General features: G+C 37.3%; 1 protein-coding gene across 1 annotated transcript in view; it reads right to left on the bottom strand.

Annotated features, from left to right (window-relative positions):
- Positions 1-20,753, bottom strand: part of LOC140242952 (uronyl 2-sulfotransferase-like) — a 64,158-nt gene extending 43,405 nt beyond the window's left edge. Inside the window, exons 1-2 of the mRNA XM_072322696.1 lie at positions 20,666-20,753; positions 2,335-2,804 (exon numbers count right to left, since the gene is read on the bottom strand). Of these exons, the coding sequence (XP_072178797.1) occupies positions 2,335-2,804; positions 20,666-20,753 (558 nt within the window). The remainder of the gene's footprint in view (positions 1-2,334; positions 2,805-20,665) is intronic.
- Positions 20,754-22,208: the final 1,455 nt, after the last annotated feature.

Raw genomic sequence — 22,208 nt, 5'->3', positions numbered from 1 at the left:
ACACAGAAGCCCAAAGATGATGGATGTTTAGTGATGCAACATATTTTATGATTCATTTCAGCAATCTTCCAACACTTATGATATGTGAAGAAGCCCCAATGCAATACAATGGCAACACTTAATCAGACAGAGTTTGCTAGTCCATTGCAAATCAAGGTGTGTTGTTCATTCCAAAAAGTACCTGGTATGTTTTATTAAGCCCTTGACTAACACACAATTTTCTTTATTTTTTCTCTATATTTTGGATTTTTTTTTTCAGGCAAGTAAAATGACTGTTTGGGGAAGTTTTTTGCAGCAAATTTGAAAATCTTCTTGCCCGACTGGGCAAGTGGTAAAATAAAGTTATGAAGTACCCTGCCTTAGCATATGTTTTAGTAACAACACTTCAAGGGAAAGTATACTATTTGTGCTTTCTTTATATCATTGTGCTGCAGGGACATCACAAACTGTAATAAACTCATCCAGCACTGGCGGCACGGCCGGCACAGAAACTTCAAAAACTCAAAACTTCGAATGGATTGCCTTATTTTCCTCAAACTTCACTGATGTGCTCAACTAAAAGTCTTGCATTCTTTCAATCCACAAATATGTTTGGTTTTAAAGGTGCATGGTCCCGGTGGTTTAGTCAAATGCGTACGCGGGCGCACAGCGCAAGTTTCCTATAGAGACCTACGCTATCGACTCCTCTTTAGCGCTTACGCTGTGGCCCACTTCCCCGAGTCCGAAGAAGTCCGATTCACTGTAGTCAGTGGTCCGATCACAGTTCGGCTCATGATTCGGCTGAGGGGGATGACAGCTTCAGCAAACTTCTTTTGTGATGTCATAATCAAGAAGTACATACACTTTTGTATGCACGCACCCTGGCATTACTACAGATTGCGCGATGCGCAGAGAAGACAACGAAGGCAACGTTACTTAGCAACACCTACGCACTTTACTCTTGATGACAGCTCAACTTCGGTAATCTTCGTATCAATGCTAACGGTAATCGGCAGTATCATCAACAGCAACTACTGGGACTATGCACCTTCAATTCCCCTCAAGTTTTACAGAGGTTCAAACACCTGCTTCCTTGATTGTACATTATGGTATCTCCTTCAAAAGCTCACGCCATGAACTTTATGTCTTTATTACCAGCAATGAAAGTGACACAAAAATATCGGGTGAATAACACCATGGAATGTCGTAAGATTCAAAGTGATAAAGAATGAACAAATGAATAAATGAATAAACAAATAAAGATGAAATTTCATATTATACTATACTGAGCATTTAATGCATTTTCAACTTTATCTATTTACTGATGCATCATTGGCTTAGCTGTAGACTAAAAATAAGCTCTATAACTGAAAGCTATCACTGTACAGGATTCATTCTCACATGTATTCCCTTTGTGTTTTGTTATACCGGTACATAGTTATACATTATTGAATAAAATAAGCTCGACAGATAATTACATGTAATCTTGCCCACGAAAGTACATCACATTCATAATTTAATTGTCTTAATTTGCGGTTCAAAAGCAAAGCAAAATACTAGTATAGAATGAAAAATAAACAAAGAAAAAATAATCAAAGTACTTTATATTAATATAATATATATACATAATGTATATATATATATATATATATATATATATATATATATACATACATATATATATATATATATATATATATATATATATATATATATATATATATACATACATGTATATTACTGCTGTGCTTTAATTGCCAAACCTCAAACAAATTCAAAATTTTTAGCACCTAGGCTAATCTGGCATTATCACCATTGCTGAACCAGCAGCATATTGTTGTTTTAAATCAAGGCACCACCAGGTTGTGTAAAGCTACACCAACACGACCATTAAAAGGTAGTGTGAAAAATTTGGCAACTTGAAGGTTAAATAGAAATACCCCCTAGATTTCAGCAAGTTGAAAGCAACATTTACTATTCCCCACCCTTCCTTGCCTCAAGACTAAAACATTGCCAATGTACAAATCTTTATACTATAAGAGTTTGCTCATTTGATTATATTATGAAAGCAAACGAAGGAATGAAATTTCTTTGTTTTGGATGACTGGGTGGGGGATGCATCAGTTGTTTGTGGGGTCTTTTTTTAGCATACCCATGAAAACATATATGTAAAAAAAAAAAAATACCAATTTTTTTTTTCTGAAATGTCATCAAATGGATTATGAAAAAAAAAAGTTGTACAACAATGTGCCTGTAATATACAACAAATTGTGTGTGTCAAAGGTCAACCTAGATACTAATTTTTACCTGAAATTTGATGTTCTTTTATATAAGAAACAGTGAGTGCAGACGTACCTCAGCTTCTCTCACACTTCCCAGCATATGCAGCTTCTGCCATCCATTTGGGTCATATTCATCCCAGTTTTGCAGAAATTGAGACTTTTTACCTCTTGATGTCCTTTCCACATCTACTTCATCACTATCCCAGTATGTGTCATCGAGGGCGATGTTCTCCTTTTGAGTCCTATCTTCCATGGGGAGCCTATCTCTACGACCCGTTTCCCGGGGTCTGCCCCTCTCCGCTTTTCTCCACTCGACATCAGCGCCATTGTTGCCACCCTCGTCATTGTCATCGCCATCGTCGTCGGAACCATCAGGCTCCTTGCCCACGGAGGAGGAAACCCGGACTTCCCCAGCATTGTCGCCCGTTAGATCGCTGGCCTGCTCGATCAGGTCGTCGTCGGAGAAGTTACTGGAGGATGCAGAGTAGGAATCCTCCTTCCTCTCTTGTTTAGACACACTCTTGTTCGCTTCAAACACAAGACCTGTACCAGGGACGACAAAATTCGAGACAAGTACAGTTTGGGAAACAGAACATTTGCAGCTGGGATAAGTACCTTCACAATCTTTGGAATGGAAGCAGTAAAGAAGCATTTATATTCATGTAAATGTAGGTAGTGTCTCAATGACTTTTCAGCAGACAAGTCACACAAAAAATACAACTACATCATGAAGCCACAAAATTCGTAGTGGACAATAACTAAGCAACCATGCAGCAATTTCATAACAATACCAATGATCTGATAATAACAATAACTACAAACACAGAATGGCTCAATATATGACAATGACTTGTTTGTCTACATGAATGTGACTTTTTTTCACAATGCACAAAGTGGTACGAGTCAGCTAGCTTGAGTAGTTGTTGTCGTTCTTTGCTTCTAAATAAGTGTGTGTGTGTCAATATGATTTGATAGACAGAATTGTGTCTTTTTATCCTCCACGCCCATATCTGGATAGGACTGAATTTCTTAGGTGATTTTCATAAACTTTATATCATGGAATCTGTGGAATTGGTAGGTCTCATCCATGAGACACCAAACAGAGATCCCTCTGCTGAACTCAAAATCTTTCATATCTTACCTTCACAAATCCATAAATAAAAAAAAAAAATGCATGATTCATTCATATTAACGCATAAATCTACATTGTTTGTATCAGTAACTCCTTAAATCCACTTTACAAGACATAAGAGAATAGAAAAAAAATAGAAGGTTCACAAAATGGAAAAAAAAACAACAAAAACACACACACAATGCATTGCATTAGTTTCATCGATTAAAAAGAATCTGCATTTCTGCCTTATCTTTTCTTTCCAATTGAAATTCATCTAGACAATCTAGACCTACTGAGTTTCAACAACATGATTTTGATATACTCTATCGAAATGTTCAATTTATTGTCACACATATTCTTCTACCAAATTATTGTTATGCATATAAATTCAATCCATGCAATGTAACATCATTTCTCATTCCTCACTCTGATAGCGCTAAATACCATCATATTTTTCTCCAGCGTCCACATCAAGTCAATGAGTATAAGACACAGATGGTATATATATATATATACATATATATATATATATATACATGTAGATATATACATATACATATATATATACATGTATATATATTATATATAAATACACACACACACACGCCATAGATCGGTTAATATTCTGCTCTTTTTTTTTTTCAATTTAATTAAGTAAAGAAATCTTTTCTCAAATACACAGTCTTCCAGCTAGATGTCAATCAATCATAACACACTAGAATTCTAGAGAACAAAACTAACATTTCTGTCCACGACCATTTTTTTTTTCGGGGAATTAGAAGAAAAATAAGCAAGTGCTGGCCGAAGACCCCACACCCGCGGTATGTTGGGGTCGAAGAGGAAGGCTGAGCTGGGTGGGCACGACAACGTCAGCCGGAGAGGGAAAGGCAGCGTGATGGGGAGTATAGTACGTGGCCGCGCACGGAAAGGTTCGAGCTAGCACACAATGAAGCAAGACGTATTTACTTGTAAAAACTATATTTTCGGCGTACTTAACGAAGATTTATAGCATCCCACATCACGTCAACCACAAGTGAAATGTTAAGCAGACGACTCTTACCTCCATTTTGACGCGTTTTATCGTTTGCCTGCAGACGATGCTTCAAAACTTTTTGCTGAATATTCAAAACTTCTAAGTGATTCAGCGAGGCATGACCGTAATCCCAATCTTCATTGTACCACACGACCAATAGCAGAGCGAAAGTGCACCCTGCGAACAGAACGAAAGTCCAAAGACGAGGCATTCGGCACCACATTTCTGTTTTCCCACTGAAATTGAAGCTTTTATTTTAATGAGGCATCCTCCTCGATGCACACACGCTCAATACTGTTAAAGCAGTACTGTAAGTCGCTTTGGGAGAAAGTTTTGCAGGTAAGTTTCCTCTTTCCATGTTTATATCAGCATGCTGGTTTGGCTTTTTCCGTAATACTGTACTTGCCTTCTGAGCATAGTAATATTGCGGAAAGTCGCGAGACGCACAACGCAGCGCAACGGATGCAACATATTCTCCACTGCGGACTTACGACGCGATCGCCCAGTACCGATATTCCATTGCCAGGTCATCTCCCCATGGTAACGTAAGGCAGGTAGCGCGTTCTCTCGACTCTAGCTCTCATTTTTCATTTCCACTACCAAAACCATCCGGCGCCGAGTCTACGGCAGTTACTTTCGTAGGAACGATGAGCAGGTCAGTCGCAGAGATGTAAAGCCCGTAAATAGAGGGAAAAGCGAAAATTGTTAAAAGGTTAAAGGAAAAAAGTTTTAAAAGAGCAAATCTTTTGAAAAAGTTTAAGATCAAACATGTCTTTTGACTGATGTTGACTTATCGTGCCCTCTGTGGTAGTGATTGTAGGCAGGTTTGACTAGAAAAAAAAAGAAGAGGGAAATGCTTTTTGTATTTATGAACAGCAGGGGATATGTATATAAGTATGTTTACGTCAATATGTCTACTTATCAACCCATTGTAAGATACCAGCTCGATTAGATGAAGTTTTCGACACTTTGCCTTCTTCAGCTTTCGAATTATTTTCTACACGCAAATATAATGTAATGAAAAAATAACCACAAGATTAGGTGTATGCAAGGGTAGTGAAAATATTGAACATAACATTAAATAATAAGCTAGGGCATTAAATAATAAGCTATAGGAAATGGTATGAACATACTGAATTGGATGTTGTTTCGACATAACAGTTTTGGAACATATTTGGCGATTACAAAACAGAAAACGATGGAAGATATCATCTAAGAACATAATGGAAGAATAATGTTCCGAAACTGTTAAGCTGATATCACGTTCAGTCCATTGTTCATCATCTACACTCAGAGTGATATGGCCCTGTCGCTTCTTTCAGCAACACCTACATTGAATTATGTTTTGGTTTTTTTTTTTTCATTTCATCTTTGGTTGGCTGCAAAACTCACCCCATCAATGTTTGAGTTTGAGGAAGGGGAGGTGGGGGATGGGGAAGAATTTGTACACTTTCAGCATCTTCTTAAATGGCAACGACACGATGAAGTCAAAACTAAATATCGAAGTTTGATCGCAAAAGCCGGGGTGCCATTTTCAAACCTTTTTCATGAAGGTGTTGTTTTTCATTTTTCGGAGAGTGTGCAAAATAGCAAAGCAATATGCAAACCAAGAAGAAGGTGAAAGAGGAGGAGAATAAGAAAGATGCAGAAGTGGAAGATGACGGAGGAGAAGAAGGGAAGAAAAAAGAAGGGAAAAGAGAAGAATTAGACAAAAAAGAGTAGAACAAGAAGGAAAACAGAAATGAAGAATGTGAAATGAAAAAGTATAAGAAAGAAGAAATAAAGAAGTTGGATAAGCAAAAAGGAACACTAGGAAGGAAGAGAAGAATTAGAAGAAGAAAGAAGATGACGAATCCTTGTGAGCAAAAACCCTTTTGAAATCACGGCAAAATATAGCTCGTTTCTCAAACTAAAACTATCTAGCCCATGTTAAATAAGAACACGATATCATTGCCGATAATTTCAAATCATCAATGTGTCAGTGTTAAAATTCAAATGTAAAACCAGGGTGCCATTTCATAATAGATATCAGGATGGCAACTCTTGCTGGAATGGCAACTTCCAATAGCAACAGCCAACCAGGAAGCTAGATTATTGCCGGTATTATGACAATTGTCATTCCAGCAAGAGTTGCTATCATGTCATCTTTTTTTTTTATGAAATGGGACCCAGATGTCTAACGACAAAGTTTGTGCGTAAAATCGACATTTCTCACGAAAGAATTTTGAAGGCGAGTTTTATCGCACGAGACGCAGTGCTCAAATTTCGCTATAATAATTTATGTTTGGAGGCACTAGAGGGCGTTATAGCACTATCGAAATGTCTACCATTGAGATCTACGCATGCGTCATGACAAGATTTGCTGGTTAGAAATTTCACTGGCAAGTCCATGCCTATAAGAATAATCTATGGGAGAGGGAGAAAGATTATGGAGGAGAGAGGGGGAAAAGACGCTTTAGACATAAGACAACAAAATCGAACGAGATGGTATCGATGCTAAGTTATTGTCTATTCGGGGAAACAAAGAAATCAAAGCGAAAACTTTAACATCACAAATGCATTGTAATGTTTGAAACACAGGTCAGGAAATGAAAAGGTTGTGGTGTGGCCTGTGCAATAGGTACTGACTGTCAGTCATATATTGTGGCGATCGCACGTGAAGTTTCCCCCAGCAGTGAGAAAGGTCATGTTTATTCGAATTCATGAAATTCTTCCTTCGAGTTGTTTTTATTGCTACTGATTAACAAATTGTCAAATCATATCGACGTAAAAATGTCATGTTTATTTCCTTGTCTGCTTGTTTATTTCCTAGTCAAGGGATGACGTTTGAACAAGATGTCTATGCTACACCCGCAATTTCATAATTGACCCGGTATAAGGATCGTTGATGTCGTGGGTGGTTTTGATTAAAGTGTTATTTGGACGGAAAGGACGCCCAAGAGGATTGGAGAAGCCTGGCACCCGAGTGGGGATCTTTAAAGACAGCTAGCTATATAATACAACTCCATAAAATTAAAAAGGACGACAATACCGTGCAGTACACTGCAGCAGTATTGCTTTTATTGTAGTAGTAGAAGTAGCATAATTAGTTATAGCAGCAACAGCAGTAGCAGTAATAGCTGTGTACTTTTACACAATCTAAAAAATAATTTAATGTTGATATGTTTCTACTTCTTGTCTACAAAAAAAGAAGAAAATTATCTCACTCAAATCCAGATTTGAAAAGCTCTTGTTTTGTTAATGCAGCCCCTAATGCCCCAATCACGTTATTATAAACACGGATGCTCAAGGATCTACACGGTGATCCGGGGACGTCCGGGGATATGGGGAGATCCGGGATTTTGGCATGACTGTACACACGGGATCAACACGGCAGTTACACGGATAAGGCCGGAAGAGCGCGGCGTCTACACGGACAAACACGGCATCTACACGGGTCAACACGGCAGCCACACGGACCACCCCGGATTCCTCTGCCAACACGGCAATCCCCGGATGACGCCGGATGTTTTTGACCTCCAAAAGTTGCCGTGTTGGCCTCCCGGCGTCAACACGCGTCTCCGGGGTGATCCGGGATGCGTATTTTTTATTTACACGCAAGCCTGTGGCTTTTCGCAATCTAATTCAATGAAACCGCTCGTAATGCGTCTATGCTTACTCCACTAGGGTTGTTGGTTGCGAAGAGTTAATTCTGTGAGCAGTGAACCCTCCACACGTTCATCAGTGAGTGTGTGTACGCGCTGTGAAAGTTTTGCTCGCCGTGATGGTAGACCTGCATCCAAGTAGTACATGTACGTATGTAAACGAGTGAGAGTGCGAAAAAGAAAACAATACAAAACAAAAAAAATCTGACCAGGAGGAGAGGGGGAGAGAGAGCAATGAATATTCTGTGATATCTCATCAAACCTGCACAAAAGTGATCAATATATTGAGGGTACATTCCATGGAAGACCAATTATTGGTGTATGATGGGGGTGTATATAATGGGCTACACTGACCGAATATTATATATATATATATATATATATATATATATATATATATATATATATATATATATATATATATATATGTATATATATATATATATATATATATATATATATATATATATATATATATATATTTATATTCATATATATATATATACAGGTTGGAGTGATTTTTAAAGGGATGGTAGGGGCGCTGAGCATACTCCCAAAGAATTACATTTAGATGGTCATTTTTCGCCTTTGTAAATTGTAGGCCTACACGTTTGCGCTTACTGATATGTTGGGGGGGGGGGGACTGAAGGTGAAGCCAATCCTGCCCCCCCCCCCCCCCAATATTGAAACGCATAACGACACAATAGGCCTACACATGACGAGTAATCTAACAGAATGTAAGTATATAATGTAACACTTTTTCCATCTCCGTTGATTGATAATTTAGATATTGACAGGAAAGATTGAAGGGAAAAGGAGTGGAGAAGAAGAAGAGCATGGATGGAAAGCTTGAAGGGAGAGTAGTTGAAAGTTATGGAATAGGCTATAGCTGGTACATATGCATGTACATGTATCAGAGAGTTGTGAAATAACATGATCGCTTAAATCTAATGACACCTGAATGGAACAAACATCATATATACATTGGAAAATGTTTGCCTCTTTTCTCATTTTAAAATTAATACATTGTATCAAAAGTAATGTATTTGTCTTTCAGACCCCCCTCACTCTCTTATTTCCAAAACGTCTCTCTTCTCCCATCTCTCCATACATCATAAGTATTTGTTCCAAATACAAGCTCTCTCTTTCTCTCTTGACTCCCTCTCATATCACATGATTTCTGTTTCTAAGACCCCATGTACATTGTATGTACATGTATTAACTTTATTTCTCAGACCCCAACCCCCTGTTATATCTGTTGCTAAAGGCCCCCAAATCTATCTTCATACTGATGGTAATTATTTTGCTTCTCAAACCTGTCCCTCTTTTCTTCATACTAGTTTCAAAGACTCACTCTGCATATTCATTTTCCGACCTCTCTCGGACCCCCTCCTTTTTCAAATACATGACTCGTGTATTCCTTGCTCGATCACTGCTTAAATTAGCCTATATACACTGTATATCATACAATTTATTTGTTTCTCATACTCTCTCTGTCCCTCCCCCTTCTCTCTTTCTGATTCTTAAACTTTACAATGTTTGTTTACAAGACCACTTATTACTCTCTACATTGATCAGTTTGTCTAGAAACATGTACAGTCACATGTATGAAGGAAAATTACATCACTGTTGCATGAAGTCATTATGCACTTTATTCACTTCTTTTCAAGCACTTTTTTTCATGAAGGTATGTAATCGGATCCTCCAATATCCAAGAAGTATTGTGATACCAACTAGAACTATCACTCAATGTGATTAATATCCCCAAAACTAAACACTGAGGCAGTTAGCTCAACAGGCAATGATCACTTTGTATATATGCTTTTCTTAAAAAAAAAAAAAATACTATGACAATGTATTGTTCAACATTGAATAAAATTAACAATAATGTGTTATCTTGCTCACTGATAGTTACATGTTCCATATCTCAAGTCAAGTGCTCAAAACTTGAGTGAGTAAAGTCAGTAAATCAGCAATTTTTATGATTTTCATTAAGATTACTGTTACCATGTCAACACAATGTTTGACATTAAGAAAAAATGAAGTTTGCACAACTCTCATATAGCTGTCACTGTGCCAAATTTCAAGTCAAATGCTCAAAATCCGAGGGAGTTTGGTGAATTCACAATATCATTGCAGAAGATTTTCGTCCAAAACATGCTGTCACCATGTGTAGAGCCCACTAATGTCAACAATAATCGACCAGTAGAGTCATAACAACCACTAATGTGACTGCCGTATCTTCAAGCTATCTTACTTGACGACAGTCTTCTGCATTTATATACACTCCGTTAATTCAGTCAGTGATTTTCTTTTTTCCGAGTGGTTCCCTATCGACGCGTTCTCTCATTATACTCTTTTCTTTAATCTGTCGATACACGTTTATCTCAATTTTATATTCATTTCATTTCATTTTCATTTCATTCATTTATTTCACTCCTTCTTTCTTTTTCGTCAAATATAACACGAAATGAATCAGAAGATATAACATAGGCATGTATTCGACTTTACATGGTAGATAATGGTTAACAAATACGAAATTATACATGCATACCGGCAGAATACAAAGTTATGTTTGGATGGGAAAAAAGAAAGAACTGAGAGGTTCACTGAAAAGCATGCTTGTAAATTGTGAACCACTCAAAGGATTCTTGTGAATACATTATTATTATTATTATTTCACAAAGACAGGAGAGAACAAGACAGGACAGAACAAGACAGTAGAAACACAACGACATTACATGACTTACAGTAGGGTATACCATGACAGTAATAAAACACAAAAGAATAATGGAAAGGAAGGAGAGAAAGAAAAAGGAAATGAAAGGAAAGGCCAACACGCTGAACATCGGGATCGTAAGAGGGAATTGAGGTTTTTCAGCTCAGTCAGCCGAGCAAAGTGTATACAAATAAGATAATGTAAAAAATACACAATGATAAAATCAATGATTGACGATGAACCCTTAGGCTGTAAAGACCAGCTAAGTAATGAATCGTATATATCATAATATGAGTTCAACAAAAAATATTTTAACTTCCGCTTAAACGAATTAAAAGATAAAGAATTTTTCATATCACAACTTAAAGAATTCCAAAATCTAGGGCCAGTGTATATAAATGTATTTTGAGCCAATAATGTTCTCAGAAGGGGTAAATGAAACTCATTTGATCGCCTGGTGGGATAATTATGAAAATATTGATTTCAGGGAAACATTGAATCAAAAATGCTGGGAAGTGCATTTGTGTTATAATTAAACATAAACTGACCCAGCTGTAAGAAAAACAAATCTTTGATTTTTTAAATCTTATATCTAACAAAATGGATCTGCATGGGAACGTGGAGAAACGCCACAAATAATACGAAGTGCCTTTTTTTTTTTGTAATAACAATAATCTATCTAACAAAGTTTGATGGGCACTATACCCCATGCTAAGATTCCATAATTTAAATAAGGTAATATTAATGAAAAATACAAGGTCAGCAAAGAAGACAATGGGATATGAGATTTAAGTCTATTAATAATACCAATATTACGCGAAACTATTTTACTAATATTAATAATATGAGGCTTCCACGAAAGTTTATCGTCCACTGTAATACCGAGAAACTTTGTATGAGATACACGCTCTAAGTGAACGTCATCAAAGATGATATCTGTGGGTAAAACTTCTATAGACTTACTGAATAACACATAGTTAGTTTGCTGAAGATTCAGTGATAATTTGTTGGCTCTTATCCATTGAGTCACTTTTTTTTTTATTCGGAATTAACAGTAGAGTGATTGGATTTTGGTGGGTGAAGAAAATATTTGAATCATCGGCAAAAAGTATAAAAGAAACTATGTCGGATGATCTACAAAAATCATTTATGTATAAATGATGAAAAGTAAAGGTCCTAATATACTACCCTGAGGGACGCCACATTTAGTAAATTCAAGACTAGATTCGGATGTACACACTGCATGTTTCATTCTCTTGTAAACAAAAAGAAATGACTGTATTTCATTTTTGTAATATCATGATCGATGCATGGATCGTGTAATGTCATAACAACCACTATAATATCATCATAATACGTCGACGACAAATGTCATAATGGCCATAACACTAATGTCATAACACGTCGACGACAACTATCAAAATCGGATTAACCACAAAGGTCATAACACGTCGACGACAAAATTTAAAATCGAATTAATCACAAAATGTCATAACGCGTCGACCACAAATGTCAAATTTTTCAAATTTACTGCAAATGTCATAACGCGTCATAGGGGAGGATCCAGGAATCAAAGACTGGCGTGACCCCCCCCCCCCCTCTTTCTTCTTTTTATTTCTGTTGTTTTAACAAAATATAGAGAGGGGGCACAAGAGAGGGAAGCGCCCCCTCTCAATCTGCGATTGCGTCAACCACAAATGTCAAAATCGGATTAACCACAAATGTCATAACACCTCGACCAGAAATATCAAAATTTCCAAATTTACTGCAAATGTCATAACGTGTCACAGGGGAAGATCCACGAATTCCATAAAGGGGAGGCGCCTTATACAAAATCAAAAGCTGGCGCAACCAGCTTCATTTTATTTCATTTTATTTCTTTTTGTTATAACAAAAATATAAGAGACGGAGGGGGGCGCCGCGCCGCGCCTCTACAAAAGTACAAGCTGGCGCACCCCCCCCCCCCGCCCCCATTTTTTTTTTTTTTTTTTTTTACTTCTGTTGTTTTAACAAGAATAGAAAGGGGCACCAGAGGGGGATGCGCTCCCTCTCGATTCGCGATTGCATCATCCACAAATGTCAAAACTCATTGCTTGCATTTCAGGGGCGGATCCAGGAATTCCGTAAAGGGGAGACACCTTTCAAAATAAAAGGCTGGCGCAACCCCATCCCCCTTATTTTTTCGTTTTATTTCTTTTGTTTAAAAGAAAAAAAAGAAAGAGAAAGAAAATGAAGGAGGGGTTACTTTTGTAAAGGCGCCTCCCCTTTACGGAATTCCTTGATCCTCCCCTGTGACGCGTTATGACATTTGCAGTAAATTTGAACATTTTGACATTTGTGGTCGACGTGTTATGACATTTGCAGCAAAAATGGGAATTTGACATTGTCGTCGACGTGTTATGACATAATAATCCGATTTTGACATTTTGTCGTCGACATGTTATGACATTAGTGGTCATTACGACATTTTGTCGTCGACGTGTTATGACATCAGAGGTTGTTATGATATTGCACGATCCAAATTCAAATGAATTTATGAAGAATTTTCTGCATCGATCATGATATTATAAAAATGAAATGCAGTCATTTCTTTTTGTTTACAAGACAATGGAACATGCAGTGTGTACATCCGAATATAAAACTGAGATATACGTGTACAAATTAAAGAAAAGACTAAGAGAACACATCGATTGGGAACCACTCGGAATAAAGAAAATCAAATGATCTGACTGAATTATGGCACATGTATTGGGAGTGTAAATTCAGAAGACTGTCGTCAAATAAGCATATAGCGTGAAGATGCGACAACCACATTAGTGGTTGTTATGACATTAGTGGTCGATTATTGTTGACATTAGTGAGCTCTAACATGGTGACAGCATATTTTGAAAGAAAATCATACACTGATATTGTGAATTCACCTAACTCCCTCAGCTTTTGAGCATCTGACTTGAAATTTGGCACATGTGACAGCTATAGTTTTGCAAACTTCATTTTTTCTTAATGTCAAACATTGTTCAAATTCATGATTTTCTTCCGTCGAGATGTTTTTATTGCAACTGATTGACAAATTGCCCTACATCGACGTAAATAATAGTGGAGATGACGCCTGTCCGGTGATCAGGAGGTCGTAGGTTCAAATCCTGCTCGAGTATGTACGCCCATGATTTTTTATCATGGCTACTACTTAAACACTGATCAATTATTTACGTCGATGTAGGGCAATTTGTCAATCAGTCAAACATTGTGTTGCCATGGTAACATTATTTTCATGAAAATCATAGAAATTGCTGATTTATTTACTTTACTCACTCAGGTTTTGAGCACTTGACTTGAGATATGGCACATTATTGTGAGTGAGCAAAATAACACATTACTGTACTGTTAATTTTATTCAATGTTGAACAATACATTGTCATGTTATATTTTTTTTTCCAGGAAAAGCATACAAAGTAATCATTGCTAGTTGAACTAACTGCCTCAGTGTCTAGTTGGGGGTATATCATTAATCACATTAGGTGATACTTCTAGTTTGTATTGCAGTACTTCTTGGATATTGGAGGATCAGATTACATCTGTACCTTCATGAAAAAAAAAAAGTGCTTGAATATAAAGAAGTGAATAAAGTGCATAATGACTTCATGCAATAGTGGTGTAATTTTCCTTCATACGTACATGACTTGTGGCTGTACATGTTTCTTATAGACAAACTGATCAATGTATATAGAGAGTAGAAAGTGGTCTTGTAAACAAACATTGTAAAGTTTAAGAATCAGAAAGAGGGAAGGGGGAGGGACAGAGAGAGTATGAGAAACAAATAAATTGTATGATATACAGTGTATATAGGCTAATTTAAGCAGTGATCGAGCAAGGAATACACGAGTTATGCATTTGAAAAAGGAAGGGGTCGAGAGAGGTCGGAAAAATGAATATGCAGTGAGTCTTTGAAACTAGTATGGAGAAAAGAGCGGGGCAGGTTTGAGAAACAAAATAATATACCATCAGTATGAAGATAGATGTAGGGCCTTTATTATAGCAACAGATATAACAGAGGGGGGTTGGGGTCTGAGAAATAACATTAATACATGTACATACAATGTATATATATAGAGGGGGTCTTAGAAACAGAAATCGTGTGATATGAGAGGGAATCAAGAGAGATAGAGAGAGCTTGTATTTGGAACAAATACTATGATGTATGGAGAGACGGGAGATGAGAGACGTTTTGGAAATAAGAGAGTGAGGGGGGTCTGAAAGACAAATACATTACTTTTGATACAATGTATTAATTTTAAAATGAGAAAAATGGCAAGCATGATTTTCCAATATTTCATTCCATTCAGGTGTCATTAGATTATGCGATCATGTTATTTCACAACTCTCTGATACATGTACATGCACATGTACCAGCCTATTCCATAACTTTCAAATTTTTTGTTTTGTATTGTGTTGTTTTTCGCACTCTCACTCGTTTACATAGTACAGTGTACGTACATGGACTTGTTGGATGCAGGTCTACCGCTACCACGGCAAGCAAAACTTCACAGCGCGTACAAACACTCACTGATGCACGTGTACGAATCGAATCGGCGCGAGCGGAGGCACTGTACAAGTAAGTACACCACAGAACTCTTAAGAGTTCTGTGGTAAGTACAACTTAGTAACCCACAGAACTCTTCGCAACCCGAGCGGAGTAAGCATAGACGCATCACAAGCGGTTTCATTGAATTAAATTGCGAAAAGCCACAGGCTTGCGTGTAAATAAAAAATACGCATCCGGGATGTCTATGTGACTGGAGCATTAATCTGCATTGAAACTCTCGTCGCCAACTACATAACCTTGCATTTTTCGATCTTGCAAATGTTTCTTTCAGTTCCGCCATTCCAACAACAAAACTCAATTGACAAAGTCCGTCTGCACAAGAAAGCATTATTAAAACAGCGCCATCACTAGGCCGAGGCGTCACCTTTGGCATTAAAAAACAAAAAAAAAACAAAAAAAAACAAAACAGAACCCCAGCACAACTATAGGGCTCACACGGGTAAATAATTCCCCATATAATAGAGACGTGTGTCAAAATTCAAAATTCAAAATATTATGTAAAATAGCTGGGAGAAATGAGGTGTTTCATCTTCACTAACCTGGATAAGTGAGATATACCCTTTCATCCATCAAATTTTCAAGGCGGGTTCTTCAGCTCAAACTCTGTCCTAGGGTCCGCAAAGCCAGACTACGAGTTCTTTTCACTCCAAATATCACCTATTTTCTGTACATGCACCCAATGAAATATAGTCCCTTCAAATCCCATGAGAAAAGCTTTCATCTTCCAACCAAAATGCAGTTTGTAGAGGAATTCATACTCAATATCTGCAGCTATTCAGTTTTTTGCCAGAAACTGCATTATTGATTTTTAATTAATATTTTTCTTCATTTATTTTGGTGTCTTTGGTACGAATTTGTGAAGGGGTCTGGGATATCCCATTTTATTTACAGGTGTGAGCCCTACAGTACTGATTGTAACCGGTGATGTTTGTGTTCACTGTGCCTTGTGAGAAATTCCATGTACTACCTTTCAAAGCAAAGAAACCGTAGACAGAAAGACGCCGGCAGTCATGATGTTAATTGCTGCCTTTATCATGGTTTTCATACTGTTAATGCAGAAATTATCATTATAATTGATAATAATGATAATCATGATAATAATAATAATAATAATAATAATAATAATGATAATAATAATGATAATGCTAAGATGAAGCAAGATAATAGAAATAGTTATTATTATTATTATTATTATTATTATTATTATTATTATTATTATTATTATTATTATTATTATCATTATCATTATCATCATTATTACTATAATTACTATTACTGTTATAATTATTAATATCATCTTCATCATCATTATAAACATTAATCATTATTAGTGTATTCATTGGCCAGGGATATAGTCCACTCTACCACATGCAACCCTTTGCAAGCACGCGCAAAAAGGTAAAGAGATACCAGACACAAGTGCAGACATGCGCTCAAAAACGTTTATATAAATGTAATATAATATAATGGAATATAATATAATGTAATATAATATGATATAATATAATATGATATGATATAATATAATATAATATGATATAATATGATATAATATAAATAATATGATATGATATAATATGATATAATATAGTATAATATAATATAATATAATATAATATAATATAATATAATATAATTTAATATAATATGATATAATATAATATAATATAATATAATATGATATAATATGATATAATATAAATAATATGATATGATATAATATAATATAATATAGTATAATATAATATAATATAATATAATATGATATAATATGATATAATATATATACATGAATGCATCACTCTCTATTTTATCTAGCGATATGTTTAATTCACATAAGATCATGCATGTTGGCCTAGAATATAGAAATATATGAAGAGCTTGCTTCCAAAAGGCGGTAAATCCATCATCTTTCATTGGATTTAGCACCTTTTGGAAGCAAACCCTTCATAATAATTATGTAAAGATAGATGGACAGAGAGAGAGAGAGAGAGAGAGAGAGAGAGGGAGGGGGTGAATGCTGAGCTATTTTCCCCCTTCTTTATTTGTTCAGATCTGGCAAGGCTGGTAACCATGATTGCGGCTATACATATACTAGGAATATTTCCATTCAATCTCTGACATTGTCTGACTCGAAATGCTCGGACTTCCCTTTAACAAAGGTAGCAGCACAATAATGGAGAAAATTAATTTGCGGAAGATGATTATGAAAGGCAAAGTATTCGATAGCCTCCCTCCCCCACCATCCTTTATTCCCCCCCCCCCCACACACACACACACATACACACACCCCATCCGCCTAGAGATCTATAAATATTACATAGGATAGCTCAGGGTCACCGCCTGTTCATTTTGTCGGGCTCGGTGTGAAAAAGGAAAAAAAAAATGTTCCGCGGCCGAAGGCGACGGGAATCGCATTGGTCTTGATTAATCCCTTCAGGGCCACGATCTTGAAATTTGCACATAGTGGTGATGCCGACGGTTATGACAGAGTTAAGAAGACAGATTGGTACGGTAATATTGCTCACAGGAATGTGCTTATAACATTGCGAATAGGTGAACATCATGGACGTAGTATAAAAAAGCAAGTACATTAGGGATACCGACACAGCGGCACGCAATTAAATGGACTAAAAGTATAGGGATAACTGGATTGATAATTTTAATTCTCATTTGCAGGTTGCGCAGATATTTGATTATCAATGGTTTGCTCTCGTCGAATAGCTAATTGCCAGTGTGGTGTTCAGATGTTATTCATTTCTATCTCCTTCCTTTTTTTTTTTAATGACATGTAAAAGTGGAAAATATCCATGAATAAAAACTCAGCTTATTAAAAAATAGGAGAAAAAAAAACAACAACACGGGGCGAATGCATTTGTGACCGTAAAAAGACTGAAAAGTATAAGTGTACCTCTCGACACTGTAAATAAGATCTTTAATATGATAGCAATGAAATTTACCAACAATAGCTATATGAAACTGATTGGGTGATCTGACGTATTATCTCATAAAAGTAACACCACAGGTGATAATATAGGCCTACTTACTAGCCAAAACCAGTGTCACTTCTATGTGTTTATTGCCATCACTATAGCTGCTTTGTTATCATCATTTTCAGTTTCATCCAAGAACTAGAGCGACGGCCTGTCTGCAAGTCGAAAGTTTTCGTGTGGATATAACCTGTACTGTAGCAGTAGTATGTCCCAGGAAGAGACACAAAGAGACAGACAGACAGACAGACAGACAGACAAGAACTGTGCATTCCGAGACAATATTCAGCAAACAGAATGTTTGTAAGTTCGAATAATGCGTGTAAAGTTGGTTAGAATGGCAGAGATAGATATTGACATTTCTACGGGTAGAACTATGAACCATCGCCAATCGTACTAACGTGTTTATGCCGCCGCCGTCAATAGCAGTGCACTATAAGTGCGTCGCCACGACAACACGACGCAACGCAAGGGGTACAGTATTGCAGTGTAACACAGATTTCACTGTACTTCAGAGCTGTTACACGCCAGCGATTTTTTCATTATTATACCTGCATTATTCCCTTTTGAATCACAGACAAACGTGCGCGCATACCACCTCGGAAGCCTTTTGTGACGCCCGTCAAAAAAAAATCACAATATGGTCCTTTCCGGGAGAGTTGCAGGATAAAAATAATTTCTATATCAGTACTTCATATTCGCGTGCAGCCACTATGCATGACGCGAACTTTCTGGCTGAATCACTGATCCACAGAGAAAAAATATTAAAAGTAGGGAAAAGAGACAAAGAAAGGCTTTGTACTCAGCTCTGGAGGCAATGTGAATTTGGTATTCAGTCAAGAACATACACGCTTGCTGCATCTGTTACAGTGAGGCAAAACGTGTCCATGCATTTACAGAGTGTCTAATCCCATTTACACCGTGGAAAACCCCTCAAAAGCTGTAACCAATTTTATCTTGATAACAACATGAAGTACCAAATCTGTTCTTATGCTACAAGCACACAGCGCAGGGAAACGGACGTGGCGACATAACAGCGAAACTTGAGTTGAAGTACAAAGAATGTTGTGACCAATCGAGCGCAGAATCAGTCAGTGTCAGGATAAAATGTTGCTTTTTTGCAGTGGTTTCGTAAATTGCTGTCTGTTTCTATTTACACTCAAAATGCAATAGGGAGCAGATGCAGTGGCGGATCCAGAGGGGGCGCACCGAGCGCACGGCCCCTCTTTATTTGTTGTTAAAACAAAATAAATAAAAAGTAAAAATGAAATGAAACCCGGAAGTAGCACCAGGGCTTATATTGTTTGCGCTCCCTTTACAGAATTCCTGGATCCGCCCCTAGAATGAACTAGGGAACGTCTGCCACACGGAGTTCGGAGTGCACTGCATTCCGAACCTTTCAATTTGTGTACGTTTTGACTGCAAAAGCAAAACAAGTCTTACTATTCTCATTTCGTTCGCGCCTTTCTTCCCGTGTATTGCTACTAAAGGATATTTAAAAGAAAAAGAAGCTAATTCCCTACTGGAAAGAACACAGTGTCCCACAGTGTGTTCACAGTGTCTTCACATAGTCGACTACGTGAAAACGCTCGAATTTAACAGTATGAGGATGGTTTCACAATCTGGTGCGGTTTTAACAGAGTGTTCACATAGTAATTCCTTGTTTCGCACTGTGAACCGATGACTTATATCATGTTCACACTGTTAAAATACTCGAATTTTACAGTGTATACGCTGCGTTCACAATGTGTTCACACTGTATTTACACTGTGCTTCTCACACTATGGAACACTGTGTTCTTTCCAGCAGGGAATTCATGTGATGTGAGGAAGAGAGTGTGAGAGGCTCATTTTGTCTTAGGTGTGAGATTTGAGTGGGAGGTGGGCATACCAGTAAATGTGGCAGGGGAAATGCAAAAGTAATAGATGCCATTTTGCCGTGACTGCGTGACCTTCAGAGTAATAAATGAGGAAAGTGTGGATACAGTGAAGCCAGCGGTTTTAATGTCCTCTGTTCTTGTTTAAACTGTGAAGTTAATCTGTACAAATTTTGTAAGTCAGCCATTGATAAACAGGATAAATGATAGGGTGTAATGTGACAAAATTGGGAAACGGGTGTGTGTATAAAGATGAGTGAAAGTATTATTGCTAAAAGAAAGAACCGTTATTGATATCAATAATTTTTGCAGCCGTTCAGGTTGGATTCCAATCAGTCACGGCCCGGCACATACGGGATCCAGAAGTTCAGGATAGACACACGCTCCGTTGGTTAATGACCACGAGGATTGCCAGGCCGACTCACGCCAGCGGATGACGTCTGCATCACCCGGAGCCTCACGCTGTGACGAACCTGCACCGCCCTCAGTGGCGTTCAGTCCGCCGCTGCTCATCAACTTCACTCCGTCTGCATCGCGTTGCCCTGGGCAACGACAGCTCAGGACCCGTGCAGAGGTAATAACAGACAGGGCTTGCCCGAAAGTCAACCGGCTTAAGTTTTGTTGTAGATTGCATGTTATTATGTACCTGTACTTTTGGCTCTTAAAAAACACAGGATGATAGAATGTCATGGGGGTGGGGGTGGAATCGGGGAAAAATCACCAGAAAACACGTAACTTTCTGAGGGTTCTGCTCTGTGGTTCTTCCCGGGGAGAGGGAAAGGGGACGGGGGAGGCATTAATCCTTCACCCAATCATACGCAACATAAGTACCCCCTCCCCCCCCCCCGCGCACACACACACACACACACACACACACATACAAACAACAACAACAGAAACATGGCGAATGTTTTGAATCACACACTGTCGTGTTGATTGAACTGTGATGTACTAAAAGAAAAAAAAAATCACCAATCAGCATCAGATTAAGACGTATTTGGACTCCGCTTTCATCCGAAACCCGCCTCAAGTGGAGCTGGTTATTCTTTTCCCCTTAGCAATAGTCATACATTGAATAATCACCGATTATTTCTCAGACATGCTTTAGGGTCAGCTGAAAAAAAAAAGAAAATTGCGCAAATAAGCCCTTTACTTTCATGTTGTTTTGCACCGCAGCTCAGTGAGATCTGGTATGATATGGATAAAAAAATTTCTTGAGTGTGATTATGTTGTTTCTGTAGGAATATATTAACGGCGAAGGAGTTGCAAATGAAAATCTGTTAGGGAGCACAATGTGCCCCCCCCCCTTGGGCTTTATAGGGTTAAAGGGATGGTATAGTATTGGTTGAGATGACGATTCAGCTTTTATCTCTTTGTAAGATATTTGGAAACCACTTTATGAAATGTTCAATAGCATACAATTCTACGAGGAATTCAAAGTTTACGTGATGAAAATCGGTTTCGAAATGGCCGAGATATCCCTAAACAAAGTAAAACAAAGCGATCCTGATAAAAGATGGGTTTCGCCTTTTACTATAGGATTGCATTGTTATGGGAATCTCAGTCATTCCAAACCAAATTTCGTCAAATCAGCTTTGAATTTCTGTTAGAATAATTTGCTCTTTCATATTTCATAATTTCATACGCGGTTTCTCATTATCTAAAAAAAAAAAAAAAAAATCATCATCAAAATGTTGGAAACCTGAAGCTCCATCTCAAACGAAAATCTCAAAATCTCAAAATCTCAAAATCTCAAAATCTCTTAATAGGTGACTTTTCCCCTGTGTATTCACTGTCCTTTCATATAAAACATCATCACTTCGTTAACAGTTTTAAGAGTCCTTGTCTTTTCCCTTTTCCCTTCTATTTTTCTTTTTTTTTGTTTTTGTATAGTGATCTTCACTACTATTTGCTATGGATGTGATGATGCTGGTATGGGTGATAATCATCATTATTATAAGAAGTGTT

Source organism: Diadema setosum, chromosome 19, assembly GCF_964275005.1.
Source record: "Diadema setosum chromosome 19, eeDiaSeto1, whole genome shotgun sequence".
Classification (NCBI taxonomy): Eukaryota; Metazoa; Echinodermata; class Echinoidea; order Diadematoida; family Diadematidae; genus Diadema; species Diadema setosum.
The sequence above is the reverse complement of the archived record's forward strand: the minus strand, read 5'-3'. Positions and strand labels throughout refer to the sequence as shown.